The sequence below is a fragment of the Stegodyphus dumicola genome, chromosome 7 (assembly GCF_044657685.1).
Source record: "Stegodyphus dumicola isolate Sdum_Otavi_A_Nest chromosome 7, ASM4465768v1".
NCBI lineage: Eukaryota > Metazoa > Arthropoda > Arachnida > Araneae > Eresidae > Stegodyphus > Stegodyphus dumicola.
The window spans coordinates 120,410,859-120,430,564 of record NC_140774.1 but is presented as its reverse complement, the minus strand read 5'-3'; the positions used below and the strand labels follow the sequence as shown (position 1 = coordinate 120,430,564).

Below are 19,706 nucleotides of genomic sequence, written 5' to 3'. Positions count from 1 at the left end.
GTTCAGATACGTAAAAAGTATTAAAGAATTAAAAGGAATAAATTATGTAAAGAAAAAAAAAACAAATAATCAAGAATGCCAATCCAGAATCTTAAGAAGAGGATTAAAATGATTATTTTATTGCTAATACATTAGGCTACAGTTAAAAGCACATTCTAGTGTAAATTCTAGTGTAAAATCTAGTGGTAGTTTCTATGAACTTAAAAATTTCATGAAATTTGATTCCCGATAATAAAAAGAAAGCTCATATTTGAGAGCAGTTCGATGTCAGAAAGTTGAGCAGAGTCATTGATCGCTGTCCCAGTAGTCGTCGTTGTGGTGGTACTAGCCCTCATTCCTGTAGAAATGCATGTCGGAGCTGTGTGGTGCTTGGCGGCACACTGCTAGCTGCTATCCGTCGTCCCAATGTATCGCACACATGCTGTATGAAATTTAAGTTCGATGATCTAACAGGCTATAGCAAATGTGAAAGATTTCACTCTCCAAATAACTCCGCACCACTCGAGTTTTATGCGGACGGGTTTTATCTCCATAAATATTGCGTAGGTACCCATTGCAGCCATAAAGGTACGCACAAAAAAGCTGTAGAATTTCACCACGATATCGTAAGGCTGCGACGAAACCATTAGAAATCACGCAGAAGTCGATGCGGCCATTTGTTCCTATCCCAGCCCATGCAAATAATCCTCCTACCCTGTAATGGTCTCTTTCGAGGATGTTTGGCTCTGATAGCGTGTCCCTGGCTCTCGCCATATCATTGCCCTTCGGGAAACGTTCTGGATGTTAAATCGGAGCTCATCCGTAAAGAGTAAGTTGACCTCTACTCTGTGTCCAATTGCGACGTTCACATGTCCAATTCAATCGCGCTCTGACATCCGATGGAGGGGAGGGTCAAAGGAACACAAACCGTAGGTCATTGGGCGTACAATCCACTTTAATGCAATTGATGTGACACATTTTGGCGGGATATGGGTCGTCCTGCAACAGCACAGAGATGAGACACCAGTTGTCATGCTGTTAGTGGTCTACGGAATTTTGCACATAAGCAACAGGAAGCGATCGTCTGGCATAGTGGTAATCCTCCGACGTCATGATCCACGTCTCCAATATGGTTTGCCTATTGATGATACTAAGATGCACATTCAGATCTCTCGCAACAGTGAATTGTTTTGCACCACTTGCAATATTCTGACAGCTCTCCAGCGCATTTCAATGTGCAAATTATGTGTTCGGCTTACGCTTTCTGCTTTGGCTATCTCGGATGCTACGAAACTATTTTACTGCTTGCAAACTGACAGATGGCGATGTGGTGTGAGGACGGGTCAGGTTTGCAATGTATGATAATTTTGGTTCCCTGTTTGTATTCAGCGATGCAGCTTCTAACCTCGTATATAAATTGTATGCTTAATTCTCCTTTTTACATTCGTACGTATTCCTTTAGCGTTTGTTGCTTATTTTTTTACCATGAGTGTATTTCAGTTTAGCAAAATTAATTATATGCATAATTTATTTAACCACTGAGAAACTGAGGTCTGATCTGTGTTCACAAAGATTAAAATAATTCAGTAAGATTTATTTTCTCTGTGCATTGCAGCTCCGAGGGTGTATTTTCCTTATTATGCCGTGATTTCTATATTTATGAGCTATTTATAACTTCATTAGATGCAGTTTCAATGCGCTTTGTTTTGTTCAATACTAATCCCCTGAGGTTGTGTATACTGGCTTAGTATAATAGTATGATAGTAGCACCTTTAAGGACACAAGAGCACAGACCTGGTTCTTATGGCCAGAACGGGTAGCCTGCGATCAGAACGGCAAGTTGATTCACTTTTCATTCGAGTTGTAAGACTTTCACTGTGTAAATCTCAGTTACTGTAGAAAGTGCCAAATCTTAAGAACTAGATAGCGAATAATCGCTTAAGTTCGTGTGACAAGAAACAACAAGATAGAAGGGTCAAAAGGCAGACGCGCGTAGATCAGAAACTCTTATTCTCTCTCCCTAAGACCAAAGAACTTCGCAGTTAAATACCGCTTTTCCTCATTATGTATTCAGACGTGATTTTAAAACTACGTTCTGGCCGTAAGAAGTAAGTTGAAGTTAAGAATTGGACAGGAAAGAAACTTTAACTTAAAATTTAAATGTTAATAAAACTAACATAATCCTTACATAGTCTGTTATCATTCGGCAAAAAGTAGGATATTTATCTTTAAAATTGAATCTGTTTTTTGTAGATTAACAAATTAAGACAATTAAAAGCAATAGATGTAGTTCTTACGAACAATATATTTTTTAGATTGTTCTAAAACAAAAATGCATTTAATTCATGCTCTATCTAATTAAAAACATTAAATATTTTTATATAATAATTCTAATTTTTCCTCTTTTCAAATAAATAGAAAACATATATCGTTTCTTTGTTATACTGTTCTTCGTTATAAATAGAAGACATATATCGTTTCTTTGTTATACTGTTCTTCGTTATAAATAGAAGACATATATAGTCTAAATGCGTATTAGTCCCCCTTAAGACTTTTTAGACCGCCTTGCTTAATAGCCTTTTCAGATTCCTTCTTTTTTACTTCCTTGTACGAAGTAAAAAGGAAGTATTGTAATCGCCAAAAGCTTCAGGCAGCATATTTCAACGAAAATATCCACTTTGACCGCTTTCGAATGCAATTTAACGATGTTTTTGCGTGATATCTGTACGTAAGGACAGAATAAAAGACTCTTTTCCTCCAAAAAGACTAAAAAACTGCTTTAAAATGAATTCTAAAAAGAATTTTTCGTGGCATCTGTACGAACGTATGTACGTACATCTGTACGAACGTATGTACGTACGTGCGTACGAACGTGCGTACGTACGTATCTCGCATAACTCAAAAACGAGTAGCCTCAGAACTTTGAAATTTTGTATGTAAGACTACTATAACATGTAGATGTGTACCTCGTATTTTGGTTTCAATCGGCCGCACCAAACGTATATAAATATATTTATAAATATATCCACTCTATTACCCAGTTTCTTTACTCTTATATGTTTGTAAATTGTACACTTTTTGCTTTAGAAATGATTGAATTATGTTGTTTTTATCTTCCGGTTAAGGGTTTTATGCCTTTAGTAAATCTGTCTGCAATATTTTTAGAATTATCAACAATTTTAAAATTGTTTAAGTGCCGCTAAGCCTAATTTGATGGCGGCCATTGCTCTTGTTTACATTTGAAACAGCTGAGTAGCGGATTTGTTGCCAATCTAGAGAAACTTAGCTTCGCAACAACAAAGATAACGCCTTCATTTATTATTTAAATCATGCTTAATCCTTTCTGGAATTTTTTCGAGGAAATAAGCGTTTAAGATTTACTTTGTAATTTTTAATACAGATATTCTGAGTTTTTATGTATTTTTGCCTTGTCGCGAAGTGAAAACTGAATTAATTGAATGAGAAATACTCAATCGTCTGTGAAAAACTGTTTCTTTTTTGTTTTGTTTGCTTAATTTCTTTTATACATAGTTCTAGCTTTATTATAGTATTTGAATAGAACATGTGGCAACGATTAGATAATTCTTTAAATGATATAAATTTTGTGCATTCTGAGTTATAATATGAACGAAATATAATACTGTTAAGTAAACCTAGCGCCAGAGTGTCGCTATGGTAAACAAAGTGAATTTTAAGGAATGCATTTATTCTATTGTGGTTTATGCGCTGTCGGCGAAGTAGGTTTAATTCAATCTAATAAGTTTAAATAAAATGCAAGAAAAAATGCGTATAATTTAATATTCCGTACAAGGAAGTCATGTGGTGTACACATCAGATTTTTTTTTTTTTTTTTTTTTTTTGTTGTTGTTGTTATTTTTGGTTTTGCGTAGAAAAATTTTCATTATAAATCCAATTATCTTAAAAGCAAATAGCTTTTCATTTTATTAAAAAAATAAGTTTTCTGTACAGTCTTCAAATTTTTATGCCTGAGTAATCAACATTATGCTTCCAATTTTGTTTCATTCTAACTTAAAACGGATAAGCCATGTCACAAATTGCAATCTGTTTGAACCTAACGTGATCTTAATTAAAGCTATAAAATCGTTTTCATATCTTCATAATTTGCGATTTTTTATGCTTTCTTAAAACGAAATGCTGTGTTACATATAAATGTTTGCAAATCAACTGAAAAATAATTTATCGGAGCATTTAGTCAATTCTACTAGTTTATTTAGTCTTGCCATTGTACTAAGTTCTATAGAACATTTGAGTTGGTAGTACACAGTTAGGACTCTATGACTTTAGACTGTCATTCATAGTTTTTCAAGAAGATTAATTGACTTAGTAAAATTGAAATTTTGAATAAGGTTAAATTTAGTTTAGACTAAGTTAAACACAATCTAACCTTCTAGACTTCTGAATTTTTTCCAGTCTTTGCCTTTCAATACTAAAACACTGAATAAATACAACAATGAAAAAAATAAGGAATTTATTTGAATTTCCATTTGAAGTCAGAGAAATGAGACAGTTTATAAAATTAACTTCCATTTCTTGCGAGGTTCATACACGACAATGATTCAAAGTAATCACAAGTAAAAATTTAAATTTAAAGCCTAACCTCCTGGAAGCGCTTCATGCTATAAACTTAATTTTCAATCGAAGATAAACTCGCCAATTGGTAATAACCGCATTATCAGTCTTTTATACAAAAATGTAGATTCTTGCTCTAATTTAAAACTCCTCTCATTTATAATATAGAAAATTGCTGTGTTCCGTTTTGATTTAAAAATTTTAATTAAGTAATGATCATAAAAGGTCTGCTTTGTGCTCGTACATTTAAGTTAGTCAAAATAACTTATAACTTTAAGGTATATATCCTTAAATTTACGTTTGATCGTATATTTTTTAAATACTAGCTCAGCTGTGAGGTCAATGAATTATCTCATCAACGAAAAATTTTTAATATACTAATTTATTTTTATTAAACAAAAATTATTGGAATAAATTAACATAATACTATAGTTAACCACAAACAAAAGAACATACCTGGAAATATTTCCTCATAATCTTAGTTAGAACGATCGCTCTCTACAGAATTTGATTTAGAACTTACATTATTTTCTTATGACAGCGTCAATATTCTGTTTTGGAATGGTCCTGATACAGTTCACCACCAAGTAAGTATACATGGTTGATGATATTCCTATGAGTAAACAGGGATGAGTGAAAACATTTTTATATTTACCAACCTTTAGTACTACTTCGAATCTTCGAACAGCAGGAAAATTCAGTCTAAAATCATTTGGGAGGATTTCTGAAAGGAGGTGTTATCTGTTAGGTAGCATCCGTCTTTTGCTTTTCGAGAAGAAAAGCAATACCATTAATTTGATTTACAAAACTGCTGTCTCGAATCATGGAGTGGAGAATTTTTTTCACCCAAACTCTGCTTCGGAAGCTCTTAGTTGACGGTCCCCTGCAGGTGAACCAACCCTCTGAAAGAGTCCATGCTTTTCTTGAGTCTTTAGCCCGCTAAGCAATCCACATTGGCATGATACTTTTTAAAATGGGTATTTTGGGGCAGGACTAAAGAAAGAGAGGTGCAGCGTCTTCTATCCGTTACGGACTTCTTCTTCTCCGTTCGTATTATCCCTCTCAGTAAACCTCTCGTCAAAACAGGTGGTATTTGAAGTTCTTGCTCCAAACCTTTCGCTTTCTTTGCCCAAGGGTACATTGCCTTTGCTGTCTGCCCACGCTATCACTTTCTCTTCTGTCACTGCCCTAACCAGAGGAATTTACCCATTGCCGGATCTTGTTATTCCAGCCATAACATGGTAATGAGCCTCAGTTCATGGCTACTTTCCCCCAGCAACGGAAATTTTTCTTTACCATAAAAGGCAATCGACTCCTTCTTCTGCAAGGTTCCGTTTCCGATCGAAAACATTTGAAGCGAAATTTTCAAAATTTCTAACAAAAGAAAATCAACTAAAAAGGCCTTCGTCCAGTCTTCTAGAATATTTTGTACCCATTCATTCTTTGTTATTCTCCATAGAAATCATATTTTAGATTTGCAACTATATTATTTAAATACTAAACGATTAACATTATTATTCTTTGCTTTTCAGATTTATATGAATAGTTAGAAACAGTTCTTCCAGTTAAAAATTTTAATAAATAAAAACTTATAAATTAACATTTTAAATAAACGTCACTAAAATGATATGACAATATTTTGGTAGAGTAGTGAAAGTGCAATATATATATTAACATAAAAAATAATATTGTTAACTGTAAAAAATCCTCACAAAAGAACAAAGATTTATGAAAATAGCTTGTACTTTGTTGGCGGTAAATGGAGTTTTATATATGGCCCGGTAAGAGCAAAAATTTCGGTCTAGTTGCAAGATGATATTTACGAAACGAAATTTAATGATTTAGATCACAGTTTCTTAAACCTTTTTCAGTCGCGACCCCTTTTTATCACTGAGATTTTTTTCGCGAACCCTAGGACCCATAATATTCACGAAATTTTTGTGGGATCCGATAAGCATTATGCAAATCCGACACTTGTGTGAAACTGTCAATTTTTTTCCTTGTACTGTAATATACTATTGCAGTTTTAGGTCATTAACTTTAATTTCTAACTTTAAGACATAAAACAATGTAAAAATTTTAAATAAGTAACAGACGACCATGACAGCGTCACGTGCTGTCATGGTCGCTGAAGTAAGTAAAATGAACGTTTCTATTATAAAAATAATGCGTCGAAACGTTTTCTTTTTTTCTTTGTCTATATTGTCTAATCTTTATCTATTTTCAGATACATTGTGTAAAAATATTTGGTAATTGTAAAATTGTTATAATAAGTTAAAGAAGTATCAAAACTACTAAATTTTTTGGCGACCCACAGTTTAAGTAATGCTGATTTAGATTATTATTCTGTGCTTGTTTTGTCTTATATTGCTTTCAAAAGCAATTAATTTAACGCTTTTAATTAATTAAAAAATACTTAAACTTTTAGCTTTTCCTAGAAAACGTTATCTAAGCTTGTGAATGTTTCTATATGGAACCTTTCGTTTGTAATTAACATATCTATTAGAGATATTTCACTATTTACGCAAAATTTTTGTTCTATGAGGATTGAAGGAAAAGTTAAATTTTATTTTGTAGAAAACCCGAAACTATTTTGCAAATATTTCTATCTGAAGTATATGATCAATACTGAATGAAATAAAGCTAATAAAAACTTTCTTTCTAACAACATGTATATTTCACAATAGTCATGATTTTTCTCGCGCTCACCAGTGGTCGAGCGGTAATGTCGCTGAACAGTGGTAGTTCGACCAGTGTTTAGTTCCGATGAACATGCCAGCTGCAGGGACTTTTTATGATTTTCGTTATATGTAACGTAGATATGACCTAGATTCAATTCAAAATCCTCCACGAAAGCATCCCTTAACAGATAATCATCGCGTGCTTTATCATAATCAAACAAACCTAACTGTGATGTTTGTCGAGTAATGCTTTTTGTATTAAAATGTAATTGTCACGACGCTGACACTGAATTAAAAGCTTCAGAAACTCTTGATGACATTTTTTTCTTTTGTAGACTTTAGAAACTTTTATAAAATCATAGTTATTTATATTTCGTTAAATAGAGATAAAACTCGTAAACTGAATGAGCTGAGCCTCGCACCTCAATGTTTAAAGTTTTCTTTAAGATAAAAGTAGATGAACTGGCAACTGAATTTTGCAGCGTGAGCGAAGCACAATGGCGAAGAAATAATTCACTATATCCATAAGAAATTTTGGTACAATCATGGAATTGTAGTAGAATTAAGGAATAAATCACAAGAGGTCTTTTTCACGTTTCTTTTAAAAATCAGGATAATTTTTAACTAGGGACATGGCAGCAAATTTTACCATTTCTTCTACTATGCATGGAAAATACTATATTCTTAAAATTTTTTAATTATACAACTCCTGTGTATGATAATGATGCACTATTGTCGTAAGTTATTTTAGGATTTTAAAAGTAATACATTATTTGCCAGTATTTCTATGTCAGAAATGCATTTCACTGATTTACTACTGACATGCATTAAAAAATTGATCTTTCCCGATTACACAGATTCGCGCAGAAAAGCATTCCCGAAGTAAACCAAATTTTAGTTTGAGAAACGAATTTACGATTTCAAAAAATATTTTCATCTACGAACCTTCATACAATTCTACTTCTTAATCACCATTTATGTCAACTAGATTCGACTTATCTTTTATGAACTAAGCTACTATTTTACGTGGCTCATACTCACGAAATTAATAAACATGTTGATCACATACATTCTGCAAATTTTTCAACCAGTTAGTCATATCTCATCTTCTAAGTATGAATTTGTAATAAATAATTTTATTTTTGGTTTGTAGACTAATTCCAACAGTTTGTTTGCTTAATTCAATGCAGCAAAGCATAATAAGACTGCCTGCCTAAAATATGGTTGCTTTCACGATGGAAGACTTTTAAATTAAACTGGGTCATATTTCCATTACACGAGGCGAAAATTCCATTACACGAGGCTAATCGAGATTCGAACTTCCAGTATTCAACGGTCTTAAAACCTGGCCACTGGTGAGCTCGTATTATGACATATCATAATTAAATTAAACTATTATAATTAATTAAACTATTACTTGGAGCTCCAATGGATATACAATTTGCCATTAAATTTACTTTCTTTACTTGAAGAATACTTTCAAGTTTTCTAATTTCAACGTTCAAACGTATTATTTTACAGATTTTTCTTCTATATTTTCAATTTCATAATGATTGTTTTACATATATGTGTGTGTAAAATGTACATATATACATCCCTTTCTTTAACTAAATGAAGCTGCAGAATAATCAATCTCTATATATAGTATATATACAGAGAGAGAGTTTAATACAGTAAGGGATTTACATATAATTACACGTAATATATAATTTAAATTTCGTAAGTATTTTTCTCAAGACGTATATCGCTGCAAAAATAACAGATTTCTTAAATTTAATGCAGTTCTCCTTAAGCCTTTTTCTTTGAAAAGTCACTCGGAAACTATAACGCTATTCAGACGATCTAAATGTTTAGCAATGGTCCCCCTAGTAATCGAGTGATTAAGTCTGCTTCATAATCCTAGCTAGGTTAAAATCCTGGAGAAGGAACTGGCTACATGAGTGCTTTCTGGTTTTATCCTTTGCATAAAATAACACGAACTTGTTTTTCTTTGAAAGTCCTTCACGATGGTAATCTCTCTATTAAGCAAACAGTCCTATACTTTGTCGTAATCCAATAAATTCAATCCATATTCACTTAGTGAGCGTTATATATTATGATGATGTTCATTTGAAATTTTTCTTCAGTCATATTCGCTAAACATTAGCTTTATTTCTCCTAACTTCAAGACCTGTTCCTTCATCAACATTCTTTGAATTAAAAGGCAATAATGATGAAGTCAGAATAAATTTATCCTCAGTTTCATGTCAGAAAAGGGAACAAATTTTTATGCTTTTGTGATTCCAAAGCCTTCAGTATATTTTACTCGATGTTATATAATATTTGATGTTGCAACGACTTAACCCATGTGCAATTCATGACTAAATTCAAGTAGAAAGGAATGTCCGTTCAAGTATGAGTCATCAAATGTGGCTGAAGAATGTTTATAACTTAAACTATGAACATGGGAGTAATGATTTCGGTATCATATTCATAGCTTACTCAAACTATTATGTTTGGATTTCTATTCCAGTCGTATCTTAGAATTTAAAAGTTTAAGTTCTGAGATATTTGCAAACTTCAAGTGACATATGTTATTCTAATTTTTCTTTTCTATAGTGGTGGATACCTTCATGGTTCCTGTTCCATATAATTTTACAAAATTGCTCTGCTCAAACGACAACTACCCTTACTCCGACAACCCTTGCCAATGGTGCAGATGCGGCGACTGCTGCAACTACGCTCTTTCCCACTGCAGTACCTTTAGCGACAACAGAAGGAGGGACTACATTATCTGGAGCCGATTCTGCAGCCCCTACTACAACTGTTGCAACAGAAGGTGCCACTGCAGAAGTAACCACAGAAAATCTAGCCATCAGTGAAGATCTAAGAGCAAGTGGACTGACACGGGGATATAGGTTTGAGTCCACAAGGAAAAGGCCAGCTGCCAAGCAGGAAACGGCTGGCCCTCGAGTATGTATCAGTAAAATTAGCTGAGAAAATCTTAATAAAATTTGTATCCAGTAATTTATGAAATATTTTCTTTGCTAGTTGATTTACCTTAAAATAAATTAAATCATTTCATCTTATCTTAACAAAGTCTTTCAGTAATATAATTTTAAATGAAATTCAGGAAGACGGTGTTGGATACAGTCTCTTAATACATTGGTTTCTCATGCAAAGAAACCAAATAAATAAATAAGTAAATAAATGTTTTGAAATCTGACCTCCGTATTAAGATTTCAGTTTAGCACATGAAGAGATTTTTTAATTTAAAAGAAAAAACTAAAACTAGATTTAACGAAAATTTTCGCTTACTATTTCTAAATTTTGTACATTCATAAAAATTTCATCCCGTCGAAACTCGAAATAAAAAAACAATTGTTTCTATCGAAAGTCATCGCAATGTTATTATAAAGTAGTTATTTTAATTACACTGATTAGAAAGCAGTCTCATATTTTGGGAGATTAATATGAGGGTCACTCTGAAATGTTTGAGATACAATTAAACGGCACAAGTTCAGTTTCAAAATCGTAGGAACGTTAAACGACAGCACCATTTCACTTTTGAAGGTGAACTTTATAGAGCGCAAAAAGGAATTTTAAAGAAATTGTATATCTCGAAATTGATGAAAAATATGTTTTATATATGTTCCTCGCGCCTTAGGCAGATATCCCTTGCGTGCTTTGCCATAATTATATAAACCAAACCACAATGTGCAGTTCTGCATGAATACTTTTACGTATAGCTACTAATCTACCAGAAGCTCCTTCTGTTTCATTTGGCAGGTACAGTGATTATCACTGATCAACACTTTTCGAATAGCTGACACACGTTTCGAAGCTGTAGTTGACAGAGGTCTTTCTTGTATTCTTAATACAGGAGAGAAGTTCGATCTCTATGAAATTCTATAAACCATTTAAACAGAGTGACACAAGATGGAACTTTATTTCCATTAAGTGAAGACAGTCAATGCATTTTTGTTAATTTAGTCCCTTTCTAAAATCGTAGAAAATCATAGCGCAATAACGCTCTAATATCAGTTTTAATTTCCTTTCTTACAAATTCTTCTATGATAGATAAATTTAAATCGTTGTCTCAGATTATCATCTGCGGATATAAAAAAAGTTCATTTCTAAACGTCGAGCAAAAATTTTTCTTTATGTTATATTTTCTGGCCCTGTCTCAAACATTTCAGAGTTATTTACATATAATATCAGTCGGGAACCCTTTTATGAGGAAAATACAACCTAATTACGATATCGAAATTCGCAAAATTGCTTTGAATCGAGATCAGATGACAATTTCAGCCAACAGCAAATGGGGTAGTTACATTATGCAAATCGATAATTGCTATCATCGATATTCATCTTCTATAAGACAATCACTTTAATAAAAGGCCAAAATCGTCTAGAACCGTAGCACAAAAAGGTATAATAATAAAATTCATCCCACCTTATATATAAAAATCAGTGGAGAATCAGGAATTTAATAATTGCATAAGATACATTCTCATAAGAAACATCCAGAGGAATGCTCTGAATTCTTCTATCATGTTGTCCTCATTATCTATAGTATGTTACTTTCAAATACGCCCTACAAGGTCGTTGCGATCCTCCTTTCATTTACAGTTGTAACGAGTGTCGTCATCCCCATACAGAGGAAATTTCGGATTCTAGAAAACCAGAGTGTTCAAGTTTATCCGTAGCAGTCGCTACGCTAAATTTATTAGAAATTCCGAAAACTTCCAGCTGCCATAAATTTCTCATCAATTCGGACTTCGAAACAACCTCAAATTATTTTTAACTTGTAAAAAATGCTGTGTTATATTTACTGTTTCTGCATTACACATGTCTTCTGCTCCACTAACAGACCCCTGCCCCCAATTTAGCACTTACAGCTATTAATGCTTCAGAAATTCGGCAGACTCTTTTTATAAAGCATTCCAGAAGCGTCTGCCCATCCATTTGTAAAGCATCCACAAACAAATCTAACTTTTAAAGAATTTCTTTACAAAATTGTTTGATAGAATTTGTTCAATATTTTTTAAATACATTTGCATGACATTATTAAGTTTCTTAACTAACAGAAAGCTAAATAAAATAGTTACCTTTGAACACTGATCATTTTAAGTTTACTAATAACTTTGTAAAATGAATGAAACAAATTAATTACTTTTTAAGTTTACCCTCTTTCGCACATACATTTTATTTGCATAACAGCTGCACCACTCGCCTGCGAGAGCCACGCTGTGGTCATCGATTCAGCTAAAAATATAGATATCACCGGCAGCTATGAATATAATTTCTCAATAAACAAGATATCATTAATTCTCATGAGAATAGATTGAATGTGTTACTCTATACATTCAACAGTTAATTTAATTCAAAGTGATAAGTATGAAATTATACAGGTTCCATCATAAGAATGTATACATACTTTAACGAAAGATAATTTTTTTGTATTAGTACAGAACTGAATTTTAGATTAATATAATCATATATCTCATAGGTTAACAGCTTTAATGCAATCTTCCAGCATTTATACAGTTACTTTGAGAGTAGATGTGTTCAAAGTGTAAGAGTGGTGTCCATTAGCAGCCAGACACATAACACAATGGTGAGCGTTTCCTTGGAAAACGCTGTCCAGTGTGTTCAGGGGAGACTGCTGCAAATGCCGCTGTAATTTCGCTAACGAAGGACGTTCAGCATTACTGATTTCTTGCGCTAATCGACGTCTTTCAAGATCTCTCAAGGCTACTTTCATTCACTATCATACGTATACATAATCATACCATATTACAGTCATGAGAGTAAGATAATTTACCTTTGGAAGTAATATGCAGGTATCATTTGTAATGTGTGTATACATTTTTCTGAAGGACCCTTTTGTTTGTGGCTTATAACTGGCGAAAAAAGATCAGTGGCTGATACTAGGTATTCACAGTTACTGGAACTTTATATGTATTGCTTTTTCTTTTTTGATTAAAAATGGAAACTCTTATTGAATGTTGTAAGAAAGGAGCTAAAAGGTTATTTTCTTGTGTCTTAATGTCTTATCTGAATTATACTGGATACTTTTATATTTTCTTTTTTAAGCACAGTATCCAAGCTTGTATGCCGTGCTGCCAAAAAATACAGATTTTTTATTTTAGAAAATCAGATGTTTGGGGATACTACTCCAAAACTTAGAGAAAAATATATAGATGGAGAATAGATTTTAGTAACTTTTAGTTTACATCCTTAGGAAGTTGTGTTTTTGAGATGACTTTCCTTTCTTCCATGACTAACATTAATACCGTAAACGTGTATTGCACCATTTTTATTGTGTTTTCATCCCGCAGGAAACCGAAACAGACAACAAGGACAAGACTGATGATAAAAAAATCGCCTGGAAGTTTGGTAGAGGAGGTAATAACCAAGACTCGTGGTCTGTCCGCCCATCTCCAAACAACGGTTTTCCATTATGGAAAAAAGAAACACCAACCACTAGTGGAACAGGAGGAGAATCTGAGCCTGCCACTGACGGGACCAATAAGAATAAGCCTAATAATCAGCCTGGATATGTTGTCTGGGACGTTGGGCAAGGAAACTCACCTAATCAGTGGGCCTTAGGTAAAACGTTTATGACTATAAACACGAGATAGGTTAGATATACACAAAAATAGATAACTTCCAAAAAGGAATTAATAATTAAAAAATAAAACAGCCTAATACATATAAAAAGGATTTCCAAGCATTCAGGTAAAATACGAGTTCTTACGATTCAAATACAAGAACATTTACACTTTTTAACCTATTATAACAATTCCTCTTTTTCTGATATTTTCTTATTATATCAGCATTAAAAAAACGCTCTTACTTTTTGATTAAGCCAAAATACTAACCAAAACAAATCATCAATTATTTCTTAAGTACGTCCTGATTCATTTTTTCTATCGCATAGTTTTAAAAAATTATATAATTCATTAAAGATAAAATTCTATCAAACTCATCAACATTTTTTAATCCAACGTTTTACACATTACTTCAAAAACCTTTTATATACTGAGCTATAAATTAATAATCTGGTATTTTGAAATTTACAAATAAGGGAAATCTGATCACACTACTGCATGATCAGACTTTCTGCCTTGTTGATTAACCTGGAGTTTTGTTGCAGTATCCAGCTTCATTATATATCGCAAAAAATATACTAGATTTTAAAAGACATCAACGTGAATTTACTAGTGGTAGTCTCTTTAAGTTTATACAGACTTTTGAGATATGAAACAGAACTTAGATTTTAATAATCAAATAATTATAAATGATTTTGAATAATGATTATCATTTCACAGATTTTGCACTTTTCTTTAGAAAAATTCATTTTTTAAAAAAATTGTAAAACTGAATTTCTTCTTGCGTTTAGTGCTTGGAAAAGTAACAGCACAATCAATGTACAACAAAATTTTAAATGCATCAGGTTAATGGTAGAAAAGAAAGAAAGAAAAATCTTTTCAGCAAAAGAGTTTTCTAATATATCGAATCATTTGCAGAAAGAATACGTTTAAAAATTGCAGCTTAAAATACTCATTGATGGCCAAGAACAAAACTGATGATGATGGAAAATATATCCAATTTTTATTCCATTTCAGTTGTAATTATGTTTTATTCAAGTGTACGTTTTCAATATTAATCACTGAATTATTATGCAGGAAAAAAACATAGCAGTAACATAAATTGTTTTTACAGTACACCGAACTCTTGCTTACCTATACTAATTAAAGATTAGAGTTATACACAAATGATAAAAAACTGTAAATTGGCGATTAATACATAAGTGATATAAAAAATTAACTTTTAGAGGTCAAAGATGAACGAAATACAGTCTACTGTTTAAAATATATCATACATAAAATTTTATTAGAATTTATGTACAGCTTTCTGATCGTAAAGTTCTGTTATATTTTATTTCTTTTAGTAACCACTCTGATATTCTTTCAAACAAAATAGCAAAAAATGTGTAAAGCTGTGATACCATTAAATTCGAACTCAGTTTATTCTTTTTCATAATTCTATGCCATCTTTACTACTTCACTTTCATTTTCTTCTTCGCCTTCTTTTGGCTTCTCTGAAGTCATTATATCAAAAAATATCTTGCCGTGAAGTAATTCTGATTTTCCCTTTGTTCTTTTTCAGCTCCTATGAAACTTTTATATAATTTTCGCGTTAAAGATTGACTGCTAAAAATCATTCTAGTGTGGTTTGATACTATTCACTGGCAGATCCCTCAGCTTTTACAATACCAGGCATCAGTTTTTACAGCCATAAATTAGTCTCAATATTTTAATTTCATTTAAGGACCGAATCACACTGGCGTCGAAAGTGTGATTCCGTACAGAAAGTTACAAGTTCTTCATTTTCTTCATATACCGCTCTGAGAACATTTTGGGGTTGTATGATGCACAGTAATCGCAAAACAAATGATACCCACTCAAATAATCATAAATGTGGGGATTAATTAAAGCATAGACCCTTGAGGAAATGATCATCTATATTCAGATACAATGAATATGATGATCTGAGAGATCTGAAGATTGCGCCAGCCAAGCAATTGTATGGAGAAACACGAAGGTAAGTTGTAGAAGACGTGTCGTGGCGGCCGGACATTATTCTGCTGAAATGTAAGCACAAATATACGCTAAAGGAAAGGTAACACTACGGAACTTTGAACCTCGTCGACGTACCGCTGTGTTGTAAGGGTGTCACGGATGACAACGAAAGGGATCCGGATAGCATATTTCACAAGTGCTCATCTGTGTAACCACCGAGGGAGTGGCTTCTAGGATGGACCAATGAGCATCCAGTAATATTTCTGTCATGTCACATGACATTTCGCGTGCTTTAAGATTTAACCAAGATGGTTGAATACATTCTGCCACGCAATTTTTTGTACAAAATAATTAAAACATCGTCGATTGCTTCTGAAACTTTTCATTGCGAAGATAGATCAAATATAGGAAATTATGACGATTTCACTATCTGGTTGAAATAAATACAAACACATGTTGGATACTTCGCAAAATTATCGAGGTGAAATATTACTTAATAAGTGGTAAATAAGATGAAGAAAGAAATATGTGATAAACATCTGAGCCCAAATGCAATCTTTATGCGTATGAGAAAAATATTTGCACCAATTATATATGTAAATAGAAGTCAGCACTTTTTATTGCAGTCTATATGAAAAAGATGTTTTATAATAATAACCAATGCAGAATTTTATTCAAAGTGAACTTTACTAATTTGCATTCATATACATTTAACGCGTTAAATTTCACATTTAATAAATGCTCTGAAATGTACTGTCTACACAAGAAATACTTATCAAACAGAGTGAATTTATCGCATTCACAATGAGTATATTCAATTTATTCATATATAATTTTTAATGTTAACAATGGATATAATCAGATAATATGTGTTCTGAATCTTACACTTTAAAAATCAAAAGAATACAAGCACTGAAATAAGAAAGCACTAGATTCATTGTAACACTTTCAGTCATTCTCAGCTCAATTAAAAAAATATACACTTGAATTCTCTTAATCCACATAATATGCCGTGAACAGCAATCCTAATAATAATGAGTGATAAAAATCGCGAAAGTGAAATGTCAGCGATTAATCAAACTCAGAAAACAAAAGCACTACGAGATTTTCTACTATTACGCCATATATTTATAACTGCGAAACATATGCAAATTAAAACGTAAACAACATACGCTCACATGTACGAAGGTTTAGCGTCATAAGAGCAATAGCAGCTCATTAGTCCATTTTCGAAACCTCTCCCTCAGTGGCTACGCTGATGTGCACTTGTGAAATATTCATCCGGCTATCAAATGAAATCGCACGCCATACTTTAACTCATGGCTTCAAATTGTGTAATGGACGACAATCAGGTGAGTGTCTCCCCGCTGTCTGGACGTCTCCAGACACATCTTCATGGTCATCGGGGCTGACTTCAAAGCGGGACTGATCGGTAAAAATAATTCTCCTCCAGTCCGTGAAATCCCAGGTCAAACATACCCGGTACTACTGCAAATGTACCTGGCTGTATGCAACGGTGAGGGGCAGTCGGCGTAATACCTTCCGTGACCTCAGCCCCCGTTCACTGAGTCGTCTATCACTAGTCAGTGCAGTAATTAGTGTTACGGCTATACATCGGATAGTTGATAAGGCCGTATCAGGGACTGTGAGCCTCGATCGAATGGTCATTCTGTTCTCGTGTTTTGTCTCTGCTCTCTGTCTACAGCTACCTTCTTGACGCTCTGTATGGTCATGGTTCACACATTGTTGCCAACATCGCTCTGATCCAAAAGCTGGCAATCCAGCGATTTAATTACCCTACTTTAGTCTAATTGCACGTCCTTTCTCAAAGAGAAAGACATCTGCTCATGCTATTCGCGAACTCATCTGCGAACCATTAGTACAGTCCACAGGGGTCAAAGGAACCAAATTAGCATAGAAGTTTTATCTTAAAATTGGAATATCGTCTCGCTTCACTGCAATGCGCTAGAACTCCAACTAGTCAATCACTGGTCGCCAAAAGTTTATCATTTGCATATTCTGTCGTGAGGTATGAGCATATACAATTTCGACCCATTCAGATAACTCTTTGGTGCGTCGCATTTTAGTCATAGAATGTATTTTACGCTATGCCTCCTCAGCCTGGCCAGCAGCTAAACCGGATGATATTAATAAATTGCAAATTATCCAAACTAAGGTGTTTTGCATTATCACTAATGTTTGGATTTTCATAAAACATTTACTGCTGCGCAGGGAGTTGAAAGCCCCTCTGATTATCGAACAGCGCAAAAATACCAAATTTGAGCACATACTAGGGGACCGTAGCTTTGTTTCCTAATTGGTAGTCTATTGCACATGTAAGTGTTTCTAGTCTTTTCCTTGTTTTGATTATTAATTTGTAGTCATTAGTATATATTTGATTTGTAAAATGTCTTTGCTTTGTTTTTATTTTACTTTACATTTGTGTCAATCGCTGTAATGTGTTCTTAGTGGTTGAGAATTTAGAACTCTGTACAGGATTGTATATTTTAAATTTTTCACGTGCATACACACTCATGTTGTACATAGTTTGATTTTACTTGTGACTCCGCCTTTCACTAATGTCACTAGTGTAGTGTGTTACACTTCTGTCATCTGTTTGCTTCACTTCTTTCATGGCTTCGTATCTGAAATATTACCCTTGGAACTACAAACCAAAGTCATCACTGCATCAGGACAAATGTCTCAATTCTTCTCATCGAATTTCAAAGTTAGGCAAATTTTTATTGAGAGAGTGAAGTCCAATCGGGCCATAGGCTTTCACACTTATAATATATCCGAAATATATCCTCTGTTATCTGTCTAAAGAAAGAGAGGCCTTTATAGAGGATGCACAAAGGAGGAATGTCTGTAATTCCTTTTAAATTATCAACTTAGACAACAAACTGGTAGCTTTCTCACAAGATTTGAAGATGTATGACTTCATCACTATCTAAATTCTGAGCATTTTAAAATCATTTATATCGGTAAATAAATGAAATCATTTTTTTCTTGTTTTAGCCTTTCCTCACCAAATCTTCATTTTTAATACGAAGTGTAATCAGTCTGCTCTTCGCACTTATTTAAAAGAAATATTTCTTAAATATTTAAAATTTTACCTTTTCTGAGATACTTTATAGTAACTTACGTAGTATCGAAACCATCTTAGAAAAAGGCAAAATTTCAAAATCCGCTAAACTCTAGTATCCACGTGCATAACAATTCTTCCATTTTAACAATCAATGTCGCCATTTTTTATGCGTTCTTTTTACTTTCTTCCAAGTTAAAATAGTTTTTAGGGTAAAAGTATGCCTATTTTTTGTCTTAAACTAAATTTTAAAATTTGTGTTTGTGGGAATTTCCTATAACAGAAGAAACAGAGATGAAATTCCTACATGAATACAGTTCTTTGTAACGAAAAACAATATTTGGAACCTTCTTGCGATAAAGCCATTGCCACGAAATTTCCATCAGAATAAAAGAAACAAAAACCCTGTTATAAATAGATTTATTAATGTTTTTTAATAAATACCTACTGAAAACGTAAAATATGTATGTAATATTTTTTACAATAATAAGCCATTATTTTTTCCCTGAATATTCGTGAAACCGCGCGATGTCGGTTGGGCTAGTATGTAAGTACCCAGCGATGCATGCTTTGCACTGCAGTACGTTCTTCGAACGAATTTACTAATAAGTTCTTATTGCATCATTATCTATTTGCCTGTAAGCGTCATTTTCAGCTGCTGAGCCTACATATACTCAGTGCATTTTAGATGTATTCAACTGAACTTAGAAAAGGGGAAAGGAGCATATCAATGTACTTTTATTAACGCAATACTACTAGTTTCCAACGGATACAGGTAGAAGTGGGCAGGACACCAGAAAT

At 33.2% G+C, this 19,706-nt stretch overlaps 1 protein-coding gene across 1 annotated transcript in view; it reads left to right on the top strand.

The window, feature by feature from the left end:
• Positions 1-19,706, top strand: part of LOC118188499 (uncharacterized) — a 71,885-nt gene that overhangs the window by 39,428 nt on the left and 12,751 nt on the right. Inside the window, exons 2-3 of the mRNA XM_035358934.2 lie at positions 9,849-10,202; positions 13,574-13,844. Coding sequence (XP_035214825.1) covers positions 9,849-10,202; positions 13,574-13,844 — 625 coding nt within the window. The remainder of the gene's footprint in view (positions 1-9,848; positions 10,203-13,573; positions 13,845-19,706) is intronic.